A 26,646-nucleotide genomic window follows, 5' to 3' on the forward strand; every position below is an offset into this window, starting at 1 on the left:
TATATTTTAAATTGTTTTATTATAAACTGCATTAAATGTGCTGTAATTGGGAATACATTATTTGTATTTATTTTGATATTCTATAATTTATTTCCTTCGGAAACTGAATTACAATAACCACTGAAACGAAGTTTTGTTATTTGGTACAGTCTTGGCAATGTAAAGTAATGTCTATCCTAAAGGCATATAAACGTGATATATTTGGCTTGTATGATATTCTAACGCAGAGATTAATCTGATTGTTGTAATATATTAGCATCAAACTATGTAGGAATCAAATTGGTATTCCATTCCTGTGATAACTAATGAAAAGTAGTGATGCGTAAAAGAAGGGATGTAATTCCATAATTCTTAAAGAACAAATTGTAAAAGAGCTTCCACGTTCCTATATTCATGTGCAACCGGAAGAGGCATGGATGGTAAAACATCAATTTTCTAGGAAGATAAAAAAACAAACGTTTACACTGAAGTGATGGTATATGTGTTATATCCCAGATAATCGTTTTAGGAGCTGATTAGATCGTCATCACATATCGATCTATTTTAAAGACGTCTTTTCAAGAATGGTTCTGGAATGTGCTATTGTTTGATAACAAGAGTTAAAATAAGCTCCTTTGTTTTCTGAATGGGCCCTCTATATGACCAATTTAAATACTGGGCTTGCCTTTTGCAAAGAGAAAACCTTAGTCCATCAAACTCAGCGATATATTTTTCATTCGTTCTTTCAAATAGCCCATTACTTTTCATAGTTTTACATTAGTGTGAGTATGCACGTCGGCCATTATATTAACAACATAGATTATTACAGTTTATCTGATTTATTCCGAGTGCTAAGTAGACAGTGTTTGTTGCTCTCTCCGGAATTGGTCGTTGACCAGACTATCGTCCTGCGTAATTATAATGACATAAAAATGTATGCAAATTCCCTTGTTTATTCGAGCTACATAATTATCAGTATAAAAGTATTGAAGTCTCAAAACTGATACTTTGAATACGTACCGAGATTTGCTGCTAAATATGTAATACAAATCGTTCAATTGTATTGATATAACTTGTATTTTCTGTACGTCTTATCCGCGTGTTGATAAATACGTGATATGGATACCGATATATTATAGTAAGATTTTCCACAATATTAAAATCGACCAAATGTACAATTTTCTACAGGAAATATTCAATAAGCAGTATAAAGAACCATCATCAAATGGTGCAGTCAATTTGAAATCAGACATATAAAATACCCAGATAATGATTTTTTTCTGTCAAATGTTGATGATCTCTTCCACTGTATTGTACACATAAATATCTGATTTTTAAAATATAGGGTACGGTTTGTACATGTATAATTATGACGTGCGCAATGTATCATTGGGTCAGATACATATATTGTATTATCTGCCTTGTATCTTAGAATGCATAGGCTTATTAGCATGCTATCACATGTAAATAGTTGATGAAGCTGTGCATAATTGCAAATAAAGTAACAATACATAGGTTTAAGAGAAACATTACTTTCTGTCTACATTAAACTTCTAAAATATCGCGTGCATTAATGTCTGGAAAAAAATAGCGTGGTTACCCTCAGTACAATGTATGTCTGTAAGTTGTATGTATCATAAAAAAACAGGTTGGTTTTGTTTTATGCATTAAAATCTTATTTCATCTGGAAGGGCTTTATCTACGCAGTTTTCATAGATTTGATAAAGACTCACGCATATAACTGAATTCAGGGATATCATGAAGCATGTCTTTTTCCCCTACTAATTGAGGTGTAAATTTTAGACAAATGTCTCATCGTTGAGAATGAATAGGGTAGTTCCTACTCTGCTATCGATGCTTGTCGTATCACAATCAGAATTTAACTGCATTTGGTTTCGGGAAGGGATATATATGTATTTACAGGTATGCAACACGTGCAAAATAGTCTGCTCTTGGTAAAAGACTACAAGTTATTGTTGTCAACATATGCAAGCAACCCATTCCTGCTAAAGAGTATAGTTGCCCATGGTAACATTTAGGATTTGCAAACGAAACGTTGTCAAATGATTCTAAACCTGCACTTTGTCGTTTTGTTTTCGATAAGGTCACATACGTTTACTGAGGAAGATAATGATGTAGGTCAAACAAGAATGGTCTGGATTGTGACACATAGAGAGTTACGGAAAGCGCTTTACATAACACTGTGCACAGGCTAAGACTTTCTTAGATGCTTGCTTGCACCGTGAAACGCGTTTATTATGAAGAATGCCTTATAAATCATTCCAAATTTTCTTATATAATTCCTTGTGTGCCCCGTATATGGTCATTTTCTTTTGTTGTCTTAATTTGTTGTATAATCTTGCTAGGCATTTATTTGGAGGGACTACAAATGGTGTTTCGATTTCTTTTCAACATATCGTGTGCATATAGTTATGATGATCATTTCAAAATTCTATTCTGTAATGTTTTAATAACGAGTCAGTATTTACCGTCAGAGTGAACCTAATTGATGTATTATTCGCCTTTCACAGCGCCAGAATAAATTGGATTCAAAAACTCGTCAAATTCCGTAGCAACACTGATATCAATGACACTTCTTATCTCTTCTGGTTTTTTCTGCTTCGTTTTCTTCTTCTTGCCAGCAGGTTTATTCAGATGATATTGTTTACTATTTTCGTCAACAGCAGTGCATGGTTTCTCCTTTTCATTGATTGAAATTGTGCAGCAAGGTTCCAAAGAGATTTCCTCCAGGTTTCCATCTCTGCCAGCTTTAGTATGATTACTATTTGATGGTCTGTTTTCACGTGAGCTAGAAAAGCGAATGAATACATACACATGATATTTGACACACATAAATAGATATTCTATATTTTGATAGTGACAGAAAGCTGGGTGTGTCCATTGTTTCAAAGTATTATTCAGTTATCATCACTGCTTAAAAATCGAATTATGCATTTACTGTATCATGTTATTCACATGCATTTAACGTTTCGCCAAAAGTTTCAGCTTAAGATGAGAGTGGTGAAGAAGGCCGAATTATTTGGAAAGTGCATGAAGTCGAGTATCTACAAATTACCATAATATCAACTTCTAATTTCAAGGATATTCGGTCCTTTCTATCCATTTTCTTTAAGTGTTTCTTAATACTTTTGTTTACAAAGTCTGAACATAAATAATTAGCACATAACACAAATTGCGTAATGCAAATGTTCCTGAGGAAATGAAATAAACTAAGTAGAAAAAGACAGAAACGGGAATCGAAAAAGACGGCAGAAAATAGTCTGAGTGATTGACAATTATAGTGGTTTATGGACGAATGTGTAAAACAGAGTATTTTACTCAGATTAGTGACCTTCTAAAACGCGAATTTAATTTGCCATTAAAAATAATCAACTGATCGGGTTCTTGAAAGAAATGGAAACGTATCGAGAATTAGAACAATTTTATATGGTTATTCAATCGCGTCTACGGATCCATATTATCGAACGACACAAACAATTAAATGTTTTAACCGTGATAAGTGTCTGCGGAATGATTTTATGTTTTAGTCTGTTTCAAATGCAGATAAAGCTACGGCTTAATCATCTATGTATCAATAACATCAACATCGTCATTAACTCCTCCGTTAAAACTTCAGAACAAGCATTGCAACCCTAGATACAATAGTACTTCAAATACCGTAATCGTAGCCCCTCAGCACTCCAACACTCATCTCATGATACGAATCATAAGGCAGACTTTAAATGCAATCCGCATATTTGCTTCCATAACCTGCTTCCGTCCGCTTTCTTACAAGGTTATCGCCATATGTTATTAGCATTGGATGTCACTAAAATACAACAGGTCTTTCGGAATGACCAAAAATGCGCAGAGTGGAATATCAATTCTCAAAGTGTAATTTATATATCCTGTTTGGACACTTATGTTGGAATTCTATGAAGTCATATTTACTATCAAACAGTCGTTTGTTCCGCATGCACTGTGACAAGTGGACCGATGACAAACCCGTGGCTATATGCTCGATAACCATGTGGCGATGCTAATGAACAAAAATTAAGTAATAATTAAAATGAAAATTGCCGCCAGAAGCCAATGATTTTATGACAATGATGGCTAAATTAGAAGTATATCGATTAACATATCACAGTATGATATTTATCAAGGTGACATTGTACCTAATCACACACAAAGTTGCCATACTGCTATTTAAATTTAATTTCCTTTGTGACTAATTAGGGAACATTTACACTTCAATAAATACCGAAACATCCTAGAATGAAAGAACGAAACAGGTTTGCTCATGAAATTAACCCTGTCAGTACAGTTGCAATATATATATATATACATATATATATATATATATATATATATATATATATATATATATATATATATATATATATATATATATATTACCGGAATCTACATCTGTGTTGAAGAAAGCAGTAGATAAAGCCAACAGCTAAAATAGCCCCAACTCCAACACCAATATACACAAAAAACCGTGTGGAACGACAATCTGAAAAGCAATATGTTATTGTCAAATGACACATTGTTATATATATATATATATATATATATATATATATATATATATATATATATATATATATATATATATATATATACAGTATGATAAATTGCTTGATACAAAATTATATTGAAGTCATATTTTATTAATAATTCTGTATAAAGCAACTTATCATTCTATGTTATTATATGAAATAGCGATCGGCACATGGTGGTGCAATATGATTGCATCATATGTCTATTGCTACCACTGACTAATCAATAGCAACATTGCATTTGAATATAATTAGCAAATATAGTAATAACTATGGTTTAAATGAATTAAACATAGTAGACAATTGCATCTAAATCTATTATCTCACTTGGAAATGTGCGGAGTGAAAGTGAAAACGAATGTGCCCTTGATGAAACTCTTCAAATTGCACTTTACTAATGGGTAGGCATGTATACACGTTCGATTTGTTTAATCTACAGTGTTCTACATACCAATGAAACAAAGATGGCATAGTATGTCAAGTTTGTTAGAGACATGTCTTGATTGGGTGACACACTCTTAATAATCGATATAATTCTCTATTGAATGTTCTTTTAAAGCTAACATAAAGTTCTAAAACAGATTGGTTTTCTTTGCAAAAAGATGGCAATATCCGAGGTCAATCTCCCCATTCTTCTTTCTTTCTGTAGTGACCATTGTATACAATATCCATGAAGATCCGTGAACAAATATCGTAGCGGATTATCTCTTGTCATGCGACATTGTCTCTGGACCTGTCAACAATAGTCAATGTTGAAGGAAAACTGACCGACGGAAATAGAACGATAACAATTTTAAAGTATGTGGCAACGTTATTTGCAGATTCATAATGACTCAGATCAACTGTAGATTCATTTGCATGTTTGCATTACCTCATGTTGGTTTGCCCTTGCACTTAGTGTATATTCACTACTCGTTTGAACATACTTGCCGATGACCCAATACATGCGTGCTCATTCTTCAAGAAGATAACCATGCTGTGTGTGACGTGCCTTACTTTCGTAATTTAAGCCGTCTTTCATACGTAAAGCATAAGTGTGTCTTATATTTATTTTATCAACATAAGTGCAAATATAGGCTCACAAATACAATCAACTTGTCAATTTGCAAAAATAATTGTGCATAGCCACGAAGGTACAAAATTACAATTTTTAAAGGACTCACTGAACGGAAATATGAAAGGTGACTTATTCCCTCAATACACAGTTGACTGTTGTTAATCTTAGTTCCGTTAGAAATGCAGGTAGGTGATACAAACATATGCATAATATACACGCTGAAGTGTTAATATAAAACTCATATATTTTTCACAAAAAGGAAACTCAGCAATCCTAATTTCCTTTCAAGTAAACATTTATTCATCTTGCTGTATGTCAGTGATACAGAGAATAAATTGCATTTTAAAGAGGAAACAATGGTCATGGAAGTAAATGCAATATGACACAGTAATAAAAATCAGAAAATATATGGGTGGTTGGAGACATATTCGTTTAAATACATTTCAAAATTTACAAAATCTATTTGTATTTTATCTAGAGAGATACATTATCAGTTTTGTTGTTTAAACTAGAAAGCTTTTGTTTTCTTAAATGCAAGATAATCAGCTTATTTTAAACATGATGTTTTCCTACCGTCTTATCTATGCATTATGTACCAATTTATACGTAGTCTCATTGGGGTAAAGGCTATGACAACCTTGGACTGTTTACGGAAATGTGTTTAGTACAATAATGTTTAATCGTGTTTCAAGGATTTTGCATGTGTTACCACTATTTAGTATTATATACTTTAAATAACAATTACGAAACTAATTCATTCATTTAATTATATTCTTAGACTGATGATCCAAAGAATACTTTAAATTCTGTTTTACAACTTACAGTTTTCTGTATGCAAATTCGATAACGTCGTCAGATATCCACTTGTGTTGTTCACTGAAGAGAGATAACCTTTAAGGGTTCAGGGAAAAAATACATGTAACATCCATAAATAGCATATAGTCATTCTCTCTTAAAAAATGTCTGTATCAGAAGTCGTGAGCAATTTAACTATTGCCTTTATGAACAGAAATACTAGTGTTATGAATCTCTAGCAAACAAATAACAAACACCTATCATATCAATTAATCTCAGAAACATTTGCCAAACACGAGCAAAGTTTTAATAGAGAGGAGGAGCTAATGAAGCATAACTTAGATCACACTCTGCATATTCAATTTAAATATCAACATCTTTTAATTGTTGTCTATAGGAAGAGGGTACTATGAAGTCAGTCTTGCAATACGTACATACACAAATACATACATACATGCATGCATACATACACACATACATACATACATACCATACATACATGCCATGCATACCTACATAAATACATACATACATACATACATATTGTTTATTTAATTAAATGTTAACCTTTTGTATGATGTTCCAAGAGGGAAGTTTTACAGATCGTTTAGTGAAATCCTATGGCATTCTTGTGAAGCAAATATACATCGCTATCTAATTTTACAGCTTGTCGCCTTAAAAGTGTTCTCATTTAGGTATCATATACATTTATTATCAATATTATTTACCATCTGTTTTCTCCTTTAAATGTATCTTAGAGTGTAAGATTAACACACACGCATATATATATATATATATATATATATATATATATATATATATATATATATATATATATATATACACGTAAATTGTATGCGTAGACTATAGGTGTATAAAGTCATGTGTAAACATATTTTACCTTCAACGTCGACAAATAGACAATCCAAGAGTCGTCCTTTGTCACCCCAAGCACAATATAAGCCCTTGTGGAACCATATTATTTCTTCAATGGCGAACGAAAATTCCCCTTTTTCCAATGTACAGGTTTGCATGTTCGTCTCGGCCTCCAGTACGACATGTGGATAAATGCAGTCGCCTTTAAAGGAATTGTAAATTACGACAGGAAAACTACCTTTCGAAGTCATATAACCAATTGTAATCGAAGACATGTTTGTCTCATCATATAGGAATGAAAGTGTACATCGTTCTCGTAAATGCGCCACGATTATTCGACCTGCAAATATAATGAAACAAAATAAGGTCACCTAAATATTTCTGAATTGTATCATTTGAATTAAAAGCATTTTATAGATTATCATAGTTAAATTTTATGTTTCTTGTGATGACGAATTATGGATTTGTAAAAGGAAACAAATGCAGAAAACCTAGAAATAAGGGGTGGGAACTCTAATTATTTGCAGTAAGGATGGCGTGATAGTTAGCCTGTTAGTCATCCAGCCTGAGTTTTTATTAGTTGTTTTTCATTTGTGTGCATAATCATTGAAGCTGAACAATTAGCTATTCATTTTTGTAGATGCAACTGTGAACATCCAATACATTATTATAACAAACCAATGTGTATATCACGATTTGCATGCGCATTATATCGAACACCAGCATTATTCTATTTAAAATGAAGCAGGCAACAATCTCCAAAAACGAAATGTTTATGCACAGTGCATGTTTACAGTTATGGACCTTTATACAAAAATTATTATTGTAATAAAGCCGTAAAGTTACTAATTATAGACATTATTATATATTGTTTGTGACACCCCACAACAACAATAAAAAAACAGACAAGCAAAAACATACCATGGCCGAGTCGAACAATGAATGATCATTTAAATAGTAGAATGGTGATTGCAGCGTATTGATTATCAAATCATTGTATACTTAGTTTCTGAATAAATGGAAATTTTGAGTGATACATTTTGGTCATCAAGCTAAGCGTTATGACTCTCATATATCTTCCTCTTTTGTGACATACTAAATACATGTATTTCTCTGCATTCTGGATTCATTTGTCAAAACTGATTTTCCTAATTAACACCAATGTCTAAAGTGTAAGGAAAATAGTTATCAGTATATGCCTGTTTTCTTTAATGAAATGTTGTCCTAATAACTTTAAACATGACTCAACAAAACGGTCTCTCTAGAAGAAATGGTTAATACTTTTGTTTCTCTTTAATTATCTATGCTATTCTTTAATCCGTACTTAACTATTCGATTCTTTCTTTTCATTACTATTTGAGTTCCATTTTATTGTAGAACATCTCCCTTCTATATCATACTGCATTAATACAAATTTATATTATTTTGTTTTAAATCATTAAATCACACACTAATCATTTGCATTAAAGATAATGCCCTAAAGAGTAGATTTAGCGTTTGTAGATGCATGGAACTTGAATAGACATTCATCAATTACGAAGAACTGTCAACAGTTAGGAGATTATTCAAATTCCAAAAATATTCTAAACGTTCTGAATCGGCCGAAATATTCCATGCACCTACTTCGGAATTTGAGCGTGTTTGTGATTTTGATTTTTAAGGTAGCTTTAACAATGTTTCAGTCATATCACTAATTGTCTGCAGTGTGACATTTTATAGTGATGTCTAGCACTGGGTAATCATGCCGCAGACATGTAGCATCATGTCCCTACTAGTCGCATTATCCAGTCGCAAGACACCAGGCCAACCAATCTTAACTCTAACCTCTTAATGCTTAGTTATGCAAATGTTAGAATGTTAGTACTATTTGTATACATTTTTGGTATGACTCGGCCGGGTTCGAACCCACAACCTCCCGCATCGGAGGAGGACGTTCTAACCACAGCTGGAGCTGTCATTCGAAATATGAGTTTCTCAGCTAGGGAAGGTGTTGATGATGAACAATGTGCGGTAATGAGTTTTTCTTTCATTTTTGGGCCAAGCCCAGCGGGCGTCCATTCCGATTAGTAATAAATTTGAATATAAAATTCATAGTTTGAGCATGGGTAATGATGGTAAACTTCATTGCTGATATAACGATACAGGATAGGAAAATAACTCGAATAAATAGGTAAGGTCCCAATAGAGATATGCGTGTTTTTTTTATGAAATGCTAAAAGGTCGATATTGAGAATTTCGTAAATGAAATTGTGGCCATATGGGAGATTTTAAATTAGGTTTATATCTACAAGACAATATGCGAAAGTACATGTTTGCTTCAGGACACAATACAGTCGACACAACACATTAATTATGATACTCCTAAACATGACATGATTATGATTCTTAATACATATTATGATGATCGCAACAGAAATGCACCTTGGTTTCCTGAAACGGTACAATATAAACAGTGGTATTGTGTGAACAGGATTCAATTTAGTCTATGTATTACATTATTAGATTGCGTCAGTTATCTGCCTTTCTATTAATATTGCAACAGTGTTGTAGCCATGATGACACTTATAATTTTGGTGGTTGTAATAGTGACAAAGACAAAATTAAAAATACGTTTTATTGCCAAAGTTGTTCTTAAGGTGGTTTTCTTTTTGTTTTCAATGTTATCTTCACACGTACTACAATTACTACTACTACTTCTCTCTTTCCCACTTTCTCATTACTAAAGCCGGTTTCTTTTTATAGCTCTGTTTTGCGAGTATTAACGCCCCTGTATTAGTCAAATCCATGATATTGTACACTCTTCATTTGAAAGGAAAAGCTGTTTCCCCAACCTTCTATTTACCAATGAATATAGTTATTGAAGATGAAATTATACCTTCATGTGTCTGTCTCCTATAGTTATACCTTTACTGAATTGTCTTCGACAATTGTTTATATTGATATTACTGAACGGTGCTAAGAATACTTACGTGCAAGAAAAACGCTTGCATTCCTCTTCTCAATGGAATTTACCATTATAGTATAATATCCACTGTCCTTAAAAATTACATTTTCTAGCAGAAATCTGAAATGACTATAGTTCATTGCGATTTCCTGAAGTTGGCCAGTATAATTACTGTTAATAGAAATGGTTTATTTTTGTCCCTTCGTATGGATGTACTTCATCACTTCAGCAAAATGTAGATAACTTGTGTAACCGGAAAAGCTTATTTCCAAAAGGGTATCTACATCCGTTTGCCGTTCATCAATATAAACAATGGCATTATTTACCTGAATGCTAATGGTCAGATTCAAATCTGCAAGGATGAGTAATGGATCGGGTACGATATACATCTATGTATTCAAATACAAATCACATTTTGTGCACATATTCATTTACCATGACCACACAACTATAACATGAATGTTAAGGCATTTGAAACAAAGTAGAGTACCAGTCTGCCTCCAGATGAAATATAAAACTGACAATCAATCCAGATTCAACAGTTGTTCATACTCTGATTATATTAAGTATTTTGGATAGGAAAAAAACGCATGTTGTCGCACAATGAAAGGATGTGTCTTTCTGATATAAGAGAAGATAGTCAAGCGTATGAGAGAGAGAGAGAGAGAGAGAGAGAGAGAGAGAGAGAGAGAGAACAGGTACGGAGTTTTAGAAGAGTAGGGGTTCGGATCATATTCCAGAGAAAAAATGTCCCTTACTCATTCACATCCGATGAAGGAGAGTGACATGAAATTATGTATTGTCTAAGCAATTCACACCATGCAATACGAATAGTACATCACGCCATGCAATACGAAACACGAACCAAACGCAATATGTAAAGATTGTTCTCAAGTTACCAAACATTTATACCTAAATATCTAGATAATTACCTATGGCAATATATCAGGAAAAGTCCATTTCACGAACCTAATCCATTTTGTGTCATACTGTCTCGTGAATAATGAACAATAAGACGTCTACACCTTGTAATTGACGAATAAATAAATAAGTAAATATATATATATATCTCTTGCCAACCGCGGGTATAATTTCTAAAGAAAACTCGAAAAACCAACCAAGTTATAAACAAAGACGTAAGTGTAAATAGTATATACGCTGGGCTAAAAACATTATCCACTCCTCCAAAAATCACTTGTCTGCAATCGATCACAAGCCTGCTCTGGTTCTGAATCATGAAATCTTGTCAATCAAGGTGTTACCACAATGAAGATATTGCTCTTAATGTCTGTCCAGCCCTTTCCAACAAACAACGTTCTGTTGAAATACTCATGCACATCTTGTATTTCTATATCAGCTATATTAATGTTAGTTACATGGTAGCTTAAAGGTGTTTAATTAAATAGATCAATGCATATTCAGTTTCATCAGGCCATAGCGTATTAAAAGAGGATCTGCTTTCAAGATCACCTGTCCACACAAAGCGGTCGAAAAAGCTTTGAAGTAGACCTACTACTGTTGAGATCGCAGTTTGTCCGTTTTCAAATCTTGGTTTTTGTAGATCTGCATAATGAAACTCTGCTCTCCTGTCCTGCAACATTTCTCTCATTTCCGCCAGGAACGTGCACCTTTGTTAGGCTTTGATGAAAGATCTTGGTAAGCTTCACCTTATAGTACAACCGGAAGTTTGTTTTTCTCTATTTACTGTGACGACAATACTTTGATAAGAAGGAATTTGTCCAAATGGATTATTGCCAGAGAAATAAAAAGTGACATATCCACCCATAATTTCTGGTTAACTTTCAATGTGTTCCACTGGGAGCAATGACATCTGGTCATTAAAGGCACGCAAGTATCTTGCGTAGTTCATTTTGTCATATCGCAGCACCAGAAGATCATGGATTGAATGACAATGAGTTGTAAAGATAAGTAATCATATAGCATGGGACGCTGGGACGAAGCCAGATTACGGCAAAAGAACTATCAAGATGTTACAGGAATCAAAATCATATTACTAAATTCAAAAACAGATTTAAAGCTCAACAAAAATCACATCCGATAACTAGAAGCAACACAAGAGGAGTTTACAAGGTTATCTGAGACTGAGCCAGAGGACATCACCAAATCAGATTTTGACAGATTACCGGGTAACATGAAACAAATGCCATTTGAGTTACAACTGTATGATGGCGGTGGAACATTTATTGGTTCCACAATGGATGACAAACGAGCATCTGCTATCGTTAATAATCTTGTTGATGACATCAATTACATATTCAGAATAAATTGAATTTCTGAATATGTTAGTGAAAATCGTCAGACTTGGATTATTCGTGATAAACTTCACCTTGTTAAGGAATCACGGAAAAATTAGAATGTCGTCACAGTAGAAAAAATAATTCTAAAAGAGATTTTTTCACCGGAATTTACAAACCATACTACAATAACGCATATTAGATTGTGCAGTTGTTTATGTGCTTTATCGTTTGAATGAAGCAGACACAGCTGCTCCTGCTCCGATGAAAATATGCTCGCTAAATTGCGTGGCTCAAAGTGTCAGAGAACATGTTTTACACTTGAGACGAGGAAATAGACTTACCCAATCGAAAAGAAAAAAACAAAAAAATAACAGTAAAACCTCTCCGATTAACCCAACTAAAAAATGACGTGGCTATTTAAGAAAAGAAAAAAAAAACATTAAAGAATTCCATAATTATAAAAACAATAACCAATGAGATTTTGTATAATTCTGGTAAATACTGCAGTGAGGGTGCTCCTATAATTTTATATCATCATGCTTCAGATGCATAGATCGACTCGGTGACAAATTTTCGACGGGAGAGAATTTTATGATGGCGATATCTACGAAGATATGAACAACATAAATAAGCGTGATCCTGTATCTGTCTGGATACTGAGTCGGACGATTCAACATTTGATCGGTTTCTTCTGCCTTTTGGGGTTCTTTATCGGAAGGAATCACTCCTACGTGCGATGAAATAGATTACGGTGAAATATGATGGTGAGTAAGATGATTAACGTATTAACTGTTTTACAACGGCGTCTGTTGTGGCTCATATAGCCCAACAAAAACAATCAATGGCGTCCAACTCGAAAAGAATTTCTTGATGCTATAACACAATCTTGTGTTTGGTTATGGTAGTCTTTGGAACACAAAATATAACACATTCAACATGATTTATGTTGACAATATCGCTGCTTATCCGATGACCTTTCTTGGATTGGCAAGTGTCATCGTTATTTTGCACGATTCGGGCACCCAAATTAATGAAAGGAGTTGCAATAAACAAGCCATTGACAAATATAGATCTTACTGGGTTTGCCGAGATTGAATCATTCGAGTTTTCTGCGAGTATTCATCCTGTGATGCCAATTTGGTTTGGTGGACAATTTAAAAAACCGGATTTCAGCGTCAATCTTAACGATTGTTGTGCACAAAAAGCGTGGTTAGGCTCAAATAGTGCTATTACGATACATGCTAGAAATTAAGATCATCACATCATTGACTGTATCCTCTGCGATAATTTCGTACGAATAACAAAACAAGTTTGGTTACCAAAAGAAAACACAGATATCTGCAGAAATATCATTACTTAGGGTTCGTCTTCTGATAATGCACGCCGTTGCACAAGATTAATCATGGATCCAGCCGAATTATATTTTGTTGTCAGGGACACAGCGGCGGACGGTGTGTTCGTGTCACGGATAAATGCAATCATGCAAGACGGAAAAAATGTGGGTACAATAGTTATCTATTACGAAGGTAATTCCTCTCAGTTTACTCATTTGAGATCATCTGTGTATGCATACTCATCAATAAACATATAATCGATGATCAAATATTTCCCAATGACGCTGTCATAGTCGCCACGTATTATTTTTATATTAGTCGTCCTAAAATGGATCTTGTGAAACCATTTATCAAAGAAGACACCAAAGGTGTCGTCTCGGAGAGATTAGCGGATGCACCTCGAACTAGGATTAATGACAAAGTAAACACGAACAAATACATAAATATTCTGAATCCGCTGACGTAAAAACGCCTGATGTTTATTATCGCAACGATAATTTTCAGAAACGGTGTAACTGAATAGCCCAGGTAGCTCTGGTAGCTCTGGCAAAACAACACGTGCGATATAAACACCTACAACCCTGACGTGATTGTCTTGAGGCCAACTCACCGGCTTGCCAGAGAGATGAGACAACGTGGTGTCAGCGCATGCACGTATCATAGTTTCTTTAGATGGTGAGGTGATCCATGGACCACCGAACGAACGGGTGAGAAATATATCCGGACAAAAGTTATATGGGATGAGATTTGTACATTATCCAAACAAATCTAACAGAGATTTGTTGATTGGTATTAACACAATCGACCGCAATCATCACGCGTGGCGGTCATGGACAGCCTCCGTCGTTTACATCCAAATCACCTTACGAATGGTTAAGCAACTACTCTAACAACTGTGAAGATGTTTTGCACGACCGTCACTTAGAGGATGAACAACTACGACAATTGAAATCGTTAATCAGATTACAGCTAGATACAATTCAATGTGAAATACTGCGTAATGTAATTTAACAGACTCCAATATCAGATTTCTTGAACGTAAGGTGCCCTAATGATCTAATAGTTATATCCAGGAAAAACGTCCGTGATTCACTTCAGCGTACATTATTTGAACTTCCAAGGAACAATTTCCAACTCAGCAAGTCTCTCTATGCTATCGACGATCATATACACGCAGGCACGATATACTTGTTCATATTCAGGCAGTATAAACTGTAGGGTCCGCACAAAACATAAGCTCGTTCTTATTGATATCATCCAGTTTCCAGTAGAGGCTGTACAGCAGGCGTTGTCGGCATCGGAGACGGAAGTCGTTTCACGAACAAACCCATCGTGCTAGACTCTGAGATATGCAATAACTATTCATTAGTCTCAGGGATTAACACAATCAGATATCAATATCTTGATTGTATATGATCGCATAGAATGGTCAAATTTAGTTGGTTGTGTCTAGAGTAACAAAAATATATCGCTTACACAGGGTTATCTACGTGCTGGAGATGCCAACAGCGTCACGCACAACAACAGCTTTACCACGAAGTATCAACGCAGTGAAGAAAATATAGCCAAATTATGCGAGAGATGTCAAAGAAAAGATTACGCCACTTTGATCTTGATGTTGAATGTATCATAATGCTGAAACAATGACAAAATACTCACTGCACCTGCTGTAACACAGTTATGTTGTGGCAATATTTTTCTAATGACGTACGAAAATTGACCATGAACAAAATCGATAGCAGTCTCGGCCACACACTTTCTGTGTCTTTCTATAAGATGCTCTTTATCGCATAATTCGTTTCATTACTCCTAAGTGAGATTCATTTTTGTATAGCATATCTACGATCTTTATCTAGCTGCGTTCATATACAAGTTTGTATCGTGTTGTCGTCAGTTGAACAAGTGCACTATTTATTATTTTATATCATACACGAAATCATCAAACTGAATAGTCGTATCAAACATATGACAACATAGCGTGAAAGATTAGGCGATCAAGAATAACAGAATGATGTTTCAAAGAATCCGTAAGAGAAGAAATAATGAACCTAATGGATTCATGACTCGCATTTCTCGACGCGTGTAGGCAACTATATAGGAACACGATGGGGTTATCAGTGCTCTTTTATTCCATTTTGAATTAAGAAGCATAACTCATGACAAATAATAAATATTTCGTTTAAGATGATATGCAGGATCATCATCATCCACCCATGAACGGACATTAATAGAAAGAATTTCTAACGATTTGATCAAATAAACTGATTTTGGCTAGTATTAGGTGCTTGCGTCCGGTTTATCATGCTGGGTTGTAACTTACTTAAGATGCAAGTGTTCATTTCCGTTGTTTGGCAGTCTCTTATGGTATACATATACAGTTTTGACAAGTTGTTTCTGTTGATATTAAAGGAATACTTACGTGCAACAAGAACACCTGTGTTCCCTTTCTCAGTGGAAGTTGACCTTACTGTATACTTTCCACTGTCATTGAAATTTGCATTTAGTAGCAGAAAACTGAAACTAACATTGCTCCAGACGATTCTTTGTATTCGGCCAGTGTAATTACTGTTAATGGAAATGTTTTCTTTCCGACCGTCCCCTGGGTGGTACATCAGCACATTAGTGAAATGTCGATTACTGGTGTAACCAGAGAAATTTATTTCCAGGGAAGTATTTATATCCGTTTGATGTGTATCAAAATAAATTGTTGCAATACTTCTCTGAATAATTGTCAGCCGATCTGCAAGAATGAATAATGAAATCTTGTAAGATATGCCAAAAACGTGTTAACAGTATAATTTCGTTATCTTTTTAAATCTTTTGAAATAAAACCATACATGTAGCGTCATTTAGATATGAAGTTAAACATGCATACACTCATACCTTGAAATATACTTAGTTCATACATACATACATACATACATACATACAAACATACATACATACATACATACATACATACATACATACATACATACATACATACATACATAGAAATCGATACACACAGACACATCTGCATATTGTAGATTTATGATTCATTCAGCGTCGTTGGAATAGGGATCTTTTATTACTTACAAACATGTGTAGGAGTGACTAAGGCTAAAAGCATGCCAAGTTCTTATCAGATTAAATATATGCATGATTTTCACTGTCTTTGTGTCTACGTTCAGTGGGCAATTCATTCCACGATGCTGGGCCCTGGTGTGCAAAAGAACGCTGTCCATATGACTTTGTTTTCATAGTGCGAATAATGGGTATACGATTGTCAGAAGAGGAGCGAAATTATCTTGCTGGTGTGTACACAAAGGTGAGGTCGGATAGGTATGTTGGACTAGAGTCCGTCAGTGAAACGTAGCACAGACAGCAAATTCTGTGCTTGATTCGGGATCGAATGGATTGCCAGTGTAGAGTACAGAGCAGTGGGGAGGTGTGCTTTGAGTGATACTCTAAGTATGATCCGAGCAGCTGTGTTTTGAATTTTTTGAATTTTTTGGAGTAGATATTGAGATGTACCAGACAGAATGGAGTTACAATAGTCCAGTCTTGAAAGTACTAATGAGCACTTTACATTTTAATGTTGGGGGTAAATATTTATTCCATATCAAAATAGCATTAGCAACACTCCTTTAAATTGTTGCTATATTTTATGTGGTTATTCTAAAATGATTTTTAAGATTATTTTCTAGCTTTGCCACTTTAACATAAAATTAAATCTAAACACATCATTTTGCCACGATATTCATTTTTAGTTCAAAATGTATATTTCAAGTCTCCTTTATTATATGCCTTCAATATTTAAGTCAGCAATCGCAGTTATTTCTTCATCTCAGAATACTGTACATTTCATGCTTTTCATGCTGTTTTATAAAACATTTGTATCTTTTACCATATGTATATTTTACTCACCTTTAGCATACCCTATTCCACACAACATAAGCACAGCCGATATCTTATGTTGATTAAACTATCCATGATTTTACACTAAGTTGTGACTCCAAAACGTGCTCTAATGATAAGAATGTATTTACAAATATCAAAGAGCGGTGTAGTATTGTTTACAGTCTATATATGGTTGATACATAAACATAATCTCAATTAGTTCACACAAAGTTAAAATGTTGGGAGATTACCAACGCAAAGGAAAATATATCAGACACAGTTGTATAAACAAATATGTTATCCTCTTTAGAAAATATAGACCCTGATAACCGGGAAATGCTCAGCAATACATCTAATAAAAGTCACTTGATGAAACAGTGACTGCCCTGCAGATTCATTAGGAAATAAAGTCTTTGCTATTGTGTATTTTATATTAGGGTTTTCTGTAACTAAAGGGAAGTGCATGAAACCTAAAGAAATTTAAATAAACTCACAATAGTTAAACATTATTATTGACGGAGAATAATCGGGTTATGCAATTAATGAAATAATTCTTTAATAAAAGAATAAATGATATCTTATCTCATTCAATAGGCTGAAATGGTGAAGCAATTCAACTCAATAATTTGCTTTACTTTTACAGCTTACCTTTCCCTGTGTTGGAACTCGATGTTGCAGACTGATCTTTTTCTGAAGATAAGACATATATATATATATATATATATATATATATATATATATATATATATATATATATATATATTCAGACGAAACACTAAGATAAAACCGTTGATATCCTTTCAACGAAATACGCAGTCAAGATTTCTTTCTAAATTCATCGAACGTATACGTGTTACAACCGTATCTGTCATTATGCACACCTCATGAACAGAGATGATGTGAACCTTTATTAAACTTGTGCTTGTTAAACATGTAATTCACCCCACTCGCTCTCATGTACGTTTCCAAACATGAGGTACGTTTTACGCAGAGATTGAGACAGAATGGAACAGAGAGATAAAGTGAGAGAGAATTTGGTGAAACGGATGTACTGACAAACGAACATAAAACTAGCGAGTGAGACGGGTGTTGGTTTGGGGACACCTGCCATAAATTTATTTGTTATTTACTGTTCCTGTTTTTCAATACTGGTCGATTAATCTGCTGTCTGACCAACCAACACAGTGAGAAACAAAGATATTAATAGTGGGAGGATAGAGGCCACAGGACATTTCGTATTTTAAAGTAATCTGTGTTTAGAACCTAATTGTACGTTGTTATATATGAAAAACTATGAACAAAGAGCGACACAGATTACTGTGTTTGTGCATCCTAACCAAGACAGATACCGTTCAGTCTCGACAGCCTAGTGCATTTGTTTTGTTGGTATTTCGTACACTGTAGATATATCCATAAAAAGTGTATACAAACCATTACTAAGATCCAAGCTCCAAGCGTTTGTAGGGATACTTGGTGAATATTCAGTTTCAATTGCTTCAAAACGCTCTAATTCTGGTTCTCTCTTATCTGACAGATTTCTACGTATTTTGCCGCTGATGCAATGGAGAAAGACAAACAGACTGACAGACTGACAGAGAGACAGTGAGAGAGAGAGAGAGAGAGAGAGAGACTAGTAAATTAAATTTCCATAACAGTCTACAGACTTAATTCTTTCAACGGTATTTAACAATAAAATATCTACACATTGCATGTGCGATTGCATTTCGTGCCTCATGATCTAAGACCAGACACGGCCTCATTGTTTTCAGTCTGGATAGAAAAATTTGTTTTGTAAATCTGGTACTTTCGAAATCATATTTAATTCTACAATGTCTGAATGATGTCATATCTGTAAACTGTGACAGAAAATATTCTAGATCTCCTAAAGAGCACCTGTATTATTTCATCTGATGAAATCAAATATCGCTGTAACATTGTTCAGCTATTATATTTAAATGTGTTCACGTACCGAGATCATAGTCATTTTTACCTATTGTACAAGATTATGTACCACCAACATCTCATTGAAAACCTTTTGCCTAGTTCTAGTGCAAGACTAGCATCTATGTAAAATTCTTTGTACAGACATATATCTTCATAAATTTGTATGTCATACATGTACCTTCAACGTCAATGAATATAGAATCCAACAGGCGCCCTTTCTCATCCCATGCAAAATAACCTCCCTTGTTCAGCCATGATATACTTCGAAAGGTGAAGGAGAGCTCTCCTGTTTTCAAAAGCACAGTTTTCAATAACTACCGCTATTACAATTTCTGTAGAGGTGCAATCTTCTTCAGTCACGTTATAAAGTAGGACAGTGTGGATATATTTCAAAGTGACATGGTCAATCCTAATCGAAGACGTGTTCGATTTAGGAAATATGAATGAAAGTGTAATGCGTTCCCCTGGATGTGCATTCAGCATGCGACCTGTAGACAGAGCAAAATCAAATAAGGTCATTAAAATGTATTTGGACTTCAATATTTGTTTGAAAGATGTATTTACTTCCAAATAATTTCAAATATAATTAATGCCATGGCTTGACTTTATGTTTGTTGTGATCAAAGAAATTTACAGTATATTTAAAAATTAACATACATGTATTCAACCGACACATAAGTAAGGTATGCACGATTAGTTATCATATGAGTCAGCCAGTATGAGTTTTAATAATTATTATACACTCATTCGCATTATGAATCGAAGAGCCATAGTATTAACTCTATACAGCCAGCAACGATTACACTATGAATACATAACGATATTCGTGATATTCGTACCAGACACAGAAATTGTTCTAAATAAAATGGCGTAAATAAACAATCAAACACCAAATCATGTGGGTAAACACCTTGCAAGTTTACAATCATGAACCTATAAATAAAAGCTGACTTAGTTTGTCAATCTCTAGGTCACATAGTGTCGGCAATGCCGTCACTTGTTAGCTACCCGCCTCCTTCCAACCCCAATAAAAAACGAAATAACATGAAACAGAAAAGCACACACAATCTTAGCAAGACCCAAAATAACATTAGCAGTTGATGGCATACGTAGAACTATAATTGTTACAAACTGTTTACATAATCATTTTAAATCTGATTTCTGGAAGAAAGGCAGTTTTAGTATTTGATAAATTTAGGAGTCAATATCCTAGAAATCGTAATTCACTTATGTTTTCCTTTTGGTTACACATTGCATGCATTTGTTTATCTGTATCTTGGCTTTCTCCTGCGATAATGTTTAAAAAAGGTTTTACGTGTCCATAACGGATGCATACATGTATTAGTTTTGTTTCTCACATTACTTTCTGTTTATTTCTAGAAGATGCACTTTACCGTATGATTCTCTTCATTAACCAATTCGAGTTTCATTTTAACATCACAAAGATTCTAACTTTATCTACCTGCGTTCATGCACAATAGAGTTTATTTCATGTGTTGTCATCAGTTGTATACGCGCACTATTTTTTGTTATTGTATATCATACACGAAATCAAGAAAACTGAATAGGCGTATAAAACATATGACAATATAGCATGAAGGATTAGGCGATTACGAATAACAAAATGCTGTGTCAAAGTTTCCGTAACGAGATAAATAATGAATCTAATGGATTCATAATTCGCATTTCTCAATGCCTGTAGAGAATTATATAAAACACGATGAGTTTATTAGCGTTCTTTTATTCTCTTTCTAATCTGGCTAGTGAATTTCATATTATGATGAATACGTTTAAAATAAAAAAGGGGGATGGATTGTCATCCACCTATGAGCGGAAATTAAAACAAGTATTTATTCGATTAGATAAAATAAAATGATGTATGAAAGATGTATTTACTTCCAAATAATTTCAAAAATAATTAATGCCATGGATTGACTTGATGTGTGTTGTGGTCAAAGAAATTTACAGTATATTTAAGATTTAACATATTTATATACAACCCACACATATGAGTCATATGATTCAGCCAGTATGCGTTTTAATAATTATTCTACACTCTTTCGCATTATGAATCGAAGAGACTAAGTATTAACTCTATACAACCAGCCACTATTATAATATGAATACATAACGACATGCGTGGTATTCGTAACAGACAACTAAATGTTCCTAAATAAAATGGCGTAAATAAACAATCAAACATCAAAACATGTGGGTAAACACCTTGCAGGTTTACAATCATGAACCTATAAATAATAGCTGACCTAGTTTGTCAATCTCTAAGTCACACAGTGTGGGCAATGCCGACACTTGTTTGCTCTTAGCCTATTTCCAACCCCAACAAAAAACGAAATAACATAAAACAGAGAAGCACACATAATCTTAGCAAGACCGAACATAACATTGGCAGTTGATGCCATACGTAGAATTATAATTGTAATAAACTGTTTACAGAATCATTTTAAATCTGGTTTCTGGAAGAAAGGTAGTTTTAGTATTTGATACATGTAGGAGTCAATGTCCTAGAAGTCGTTATTCACTTATGTTTTCCTTTTGGTTACACATTGCGTGCATTTGTTTATTTGTATCTTCGCTTTCTCCTGCGATTATGTTTGAAAAAGGTTTTACATGTCTATAACGGCTGCATATATGTATTAGTTTTGTTTCTCCCTTCACTTTCTGTTTATTTCTAAAAGATGCTCTTTACCGTATGATTGTCTTCATTAACGAAATTTTAGTTTTATTTTAACATGACATATATACTAACTTTATCTACCTGCTTTCATGCACAAGATAGGTTTTTTTCGTGTGATGTCATCAGTTGAACAGGCGCAATATTTTTTTTATTTTATATCATACACGAAATCACGTAAACTGAATAAGCGTATAAAAAATATGACAATATAGCGTGAAGGATTAGGCGATTACGAATAACAAAATAATGTGTCAAAGTCTCCATAACGAGATAAAAATGAATATAATGGTTTCATAATTCGCATTTCTCAATGCCTGTAGAGAATTATATAAAACACGGTGGGTTTACTGGCGTTCTTTTATTCTCTTTCTAATCAGGCTAGTGAAGTTGATATTATGATGCATAATACGTTTAAGATAAAAATCAGGATGGATCGTCATCCACCTATGAGCGGGAATTAAGAAAAAATTATTTATTACGATTAGATAAAATAAAATGATTTTGACTAGCATTATTTACTTGCGTCTAGTTTATCAAGATGGGTTGTTACCTATTTAAGATGCAAGTGTTCATGTCCGTTGTTTGGCAGTCTGCTCTAGTATACATATACAGTTTTGACAAGTTGTTTTTGTTGATATTAAAGGAATACTTACTTGCAACAAGAGCACTCGTGTTCCCTTTCTCAGTGGAAGTTGACCTTACTGTATACTTTCCACTGTCATTGAAATTTGCATTTAGTAGCAGAAAACTGAAGCAAGCATTGCTCCAGACGATTCTTTGTATTCGGCCAGTGTAATTAATGTTAATAGAAATGTTTTCCTTTTGACCGTTCCCTGGGTGGAACAGCAGCACATTAGTGAAATGTAGATTACTGGTGTAACCATAGAAGTTTATTTCTAGGGCAGTATTTATATCCGTTTGATGTGTATCAATATTAACGCTTGCATTATTTCCCTGAATAACTGTCAGCAGATCTGCAAAAATTGATTATGAATATTGTAACATATGCCAAAAACAAGATAACAATATAATTTGGTTATCTTTTCACATGGTAAGAAACATAACCATACAAGTAGTGTCATTAGATAGGAAGTTGAACACAAAAAAAAATCATGCCTATTGGAGATCTATTATTCTTTCAATGTCGATGGAATATGGATCTTTCATTACCTAAGAACATTTGTAACAGTCTAAAGTCATGCCAAGTTCATATCAGATTAAATATATGAATGATGTTCTCACACATTTTGTTTGGTTCTTTCATAGATCCAAATTCTTACCTCCATTTGCTCAAATGATAACTTAATATGCATTTTTTTTTTTCTAGGATCACTTTCAACCGCTAAGGTGTCTCGAAATGCTTTTCTTAAAGAAAATCAATTCTGGAAATAATAAAGATACATTTTGCGTACTTAGTTGGCTTTTAAATATCTATAAAACAAATTATATATTCTTGGTTCGGCATTCCCAATTGCAATACAACTAGGTCTTAGAGATCTCAAACACTTGAACTGGCCACAGCCTTTCCCAACCGCTGAAGGGAATACAAACACACACTCATATACATATATATATATATATATATATATATATATATATATATATATATATATATATATATATATATTTGGAGAGAGAGAGAGAGAGAAGGGGAAGGGTCTAGATTGGGCCAGAAAGGTTATACAGAATTTCATGTACAGGCAGATATTATTTTTTCCAAACCATATGCGAAATAAATATTTCTCAAAGTCTAAATGGATAGTGGTTCTTATAATACATTAATTTTGGCGGTTAATATTTATTCATATCAAAATAGTATTATCAATTCTTCTTTAAGTTGATACTAGCTTCTATGTGAGTCTTTCAATATGATTTGTCAGAATGTTTTCGACTTTTGTTACTTTATTATACATTATATATAAACACATCATTTTCCCATGATATTAATTTGTAGTTCAAAATGTATATTTTAAGTCTCCTTTATTACATTGCCTTTAATATGTAACTCAGCAATCGCAGTTATTTTTTGTTATCTCAGAATACTGCAAATGTAATACTGTTTCGTAAAGCATTCGTTTATTGTACATATTTATATTTTACTCACCTTTTGTTTGACCTATTCCACACAACATAAGGACAACCGATATCTTTATTAAACGACGCATTATTTTACACTCAACCGTGACTCCTAAAAAGTGCTCCAACGGGAAGATGGAATTTACAAATATCAACGAGCAGTGTAGTCTGTGCCGACAAGAACGTTGATTCTCGAAGCCATCAGACATGCACATAGTAAATGGTAAAAATGAGTATTTGTTTCCATTCTATATGGTTGATTCAAAAACACGTTCGTACTTAGTTCCACTGCAGGATCACACACAGTTAAAATGTTGTGAGATTAACGTTGCAAAGGAAATTATATCACATACAGTTGTTTATACAAATATTTTGTCCTGTTCAGGAATTAAAGACCCTGATAACTAATAAAGGCTCAATAATACATCGAACAAATGTCACTTGAGGAAACAATTGTTAGCACGAAGGTTCATGAGGACAGAAAGTCTTTGTAATATTGAATAATACATTAGGTTTTTTTCTAAGTATAAGCACGTGCAGGAAAACCTAAGAAGTTGAAAGAAAGGAACAATCAATCTGAAGGATATGATTCAGTCTAGTATATTCATCTCTGAACTGCTTTATTGAATATCACGGCATGTCAAAAGCTAGTGTACCAAATTTCCTCTTATATGATTCATGAAAATCACAATCGGTGCACATTTATGTTTTGTTCTAAGAGTCGCTTCATGTGCACTGGAAAAGTAACACATATGTTGTCGCACAATGAAGGAATATGTGTATGTTGCTTAAAGTGAGAATGATAAATAGTGCGTGCGTTCTCTGTGTGTGAATGTGTGTGTGTGTGTGTGTGAGAGAGAGAGAGAGAGAGAGAGAGAGAGAATGCACCCACTGAGTTAACAGGTACTAGCATTATTGTTTTGTGCATCACATCATACAGACAAAATTTTACATTAATGGAATGCATTAGTTGTAGAAGAAGGACGGGGTAACATATATTGTCATTATACACAACGCGATCAAACATAGGGATGGATTTTCAACAATAACATTTCTATCTGAAACAAAAAAGTCGAAATAGCTACATTGATCTTCAGAAGAATGTGCACGGTTTTCAACGAAAAGGAAATTGGTAGGCGTGAGTAAAATGTTAAAACGGCATCACATCCTAGAGACAAAGTTTACATTGCTGGAGTACATCAGTTCAAGAAGAATGGCAAGAAAATACATATTGTCATTATACGAAAAGCGATCAAACATAGGGGTGGATTTTCATCAATTTTATTTCTATTTGAAACTAGAAAGTGAAAAGCACATTTTTAGATCTTCAGAGGAATGTGTATGGGTTTCAAAGAGAAAAAAAAACATAGTGGGCGTGAGTGAAATGGTAAAACGGCTATAGTGACACATCATGTTATTAATTTCGTCCTCCGTCACACGACTCACATATCACACGATATAACTTTGCCAAATTTACCGAAAGCAAGGTGATGGCTAGTTTATATGTGATTAATTAATTATAAAGAAATAAATAGTTTTGTTTTTGAAAACATATACAGAATTGTGACATGCGATCTTTTTTTCAGCACTTGTACTATAATTTATTTCGCTTACAATTTTCAAATAATGTTAGAACCTAGCGAGATAATCCAAAACTTGTGATTAGGAAATGGTGTGGCAAAATTAGTTTTATTTTGAATTCGAAGTGGCTACGTGGCTATTGCTCTTGTGTCCCAAAACAGTTTATATTGCCTCATGTCTTCCAACGAATTCACACACAGCTGACATTTATTTGATTATCCTACTACTAAGAAGAAAACCATTAATAAGCACATTCTTGAATGCACATTGTCAAATGGCCTCCATATACTTTATTTAAGCGATTCCAGTCTGCAAAAACATTTCGCTTTATCCATTACATAATTTACAACTTAAAAAATACATCTTTCTTTTTTCTAAGTACAATCCACTACAGATTTTAAATAAGTAATTTAATATAAAGACTCAAGCGAATTTTACTTTCATCAGTATCGAATCCAAAACGCAACCATCTGTCGTGCCGCATACGTTCGATATTTGTTAAGGATGATAGGTCTCCAATGACGACCAATACATTATTTCCACTCTATACGTACAGCTTTGAAGATAGCTATATACTCTTCTCAAGTATACTTGCAGATGTCCCGTGTCATAGTACAGGCTACGAAAATCAGGTCAAATTTAGTATGCTTTACAAATATT

The 26,646-nt window shown here is 33.8% G+C and overlaps 1 protein-coding gene across 1 annotated transcript; it reads right to left on the bottom strand.

Moving 5' to 3' along the window:
* On the bottom strand, positions 1–24,820 carry LOC149793274 (uncharacterized). The gene is made up of 9 exons (XM_089966338.1): positions 24,434–24,820; positions 22,983–23,303; positions 19,813–20,122; positions 18,339–18,380; positions 16,228–16,548; positions 7,298–7,612; positions 6,424–6,477; positions 4,396–4,498; positions 1–2,788 (listed from the first exon to the last, which is right to left on the bottom strand). Exons 5-9 carry the CDS (start codon positions 16,418–16,420, stop codon positions 2,494–2,496), a joined length of 960 nt encoding a protein of 319 aa, XP_089822464.1. The 5' UTR covers positions 16,421–16,548; positions 18,339–18,380; positions 19,813–20,122; positions 22,983–23,303; positions 24,434–24,820; the 3' UTR covers positions 1–2,493.
* Between the last annotated feature and the right edge of the window lie 1,826 nt (positions 24,821–26,646).

The sequence above is a fragment of the Sinohyriopsis cumingii genome, chromosome 8 (genome assembly GCF_028554795.1).
Source record: "Sinohyriopsis cumingii isolate HCF-2022 chromosome 8, ASM2855479v2, whole genome shotgun sequence".
Taxonomy (NCBI): domain Eukaryota; kingdom Metazoa; phylum Mollusca; class Bivalvia; order Unionida; family Unionidae; genus Sinohyriopsis; species Sinohyriopsis cumingii.

What these genes read in the sequence shown, in the direction of transcription:
- LOC149793274 (XM_089966338.1), bottom strand. Translation starts at nt 16,420, where the DNA reads ATGTACCACCCAGGGGACGGTCGGAAAGAAAACATTTCCATTAACAGT. An exon ending in TCTATTTGTCGACGTTGAAG is followed by an intron (nt 6,478 to 7,297) that starts GTAAAATATGTT and finishes ATCTCTCTTCAG; the next exon opens with TGAACAACACAAGTGGATAT. An exon ending in CAACACAGATGTAGATTCCG is followed by an intron (nt 2,789 to 4,395) that starts GTAATATATATA and finishes TCGCTTTTCTAG; the next exon opens with CTCACGTGAAAACAGACCAT.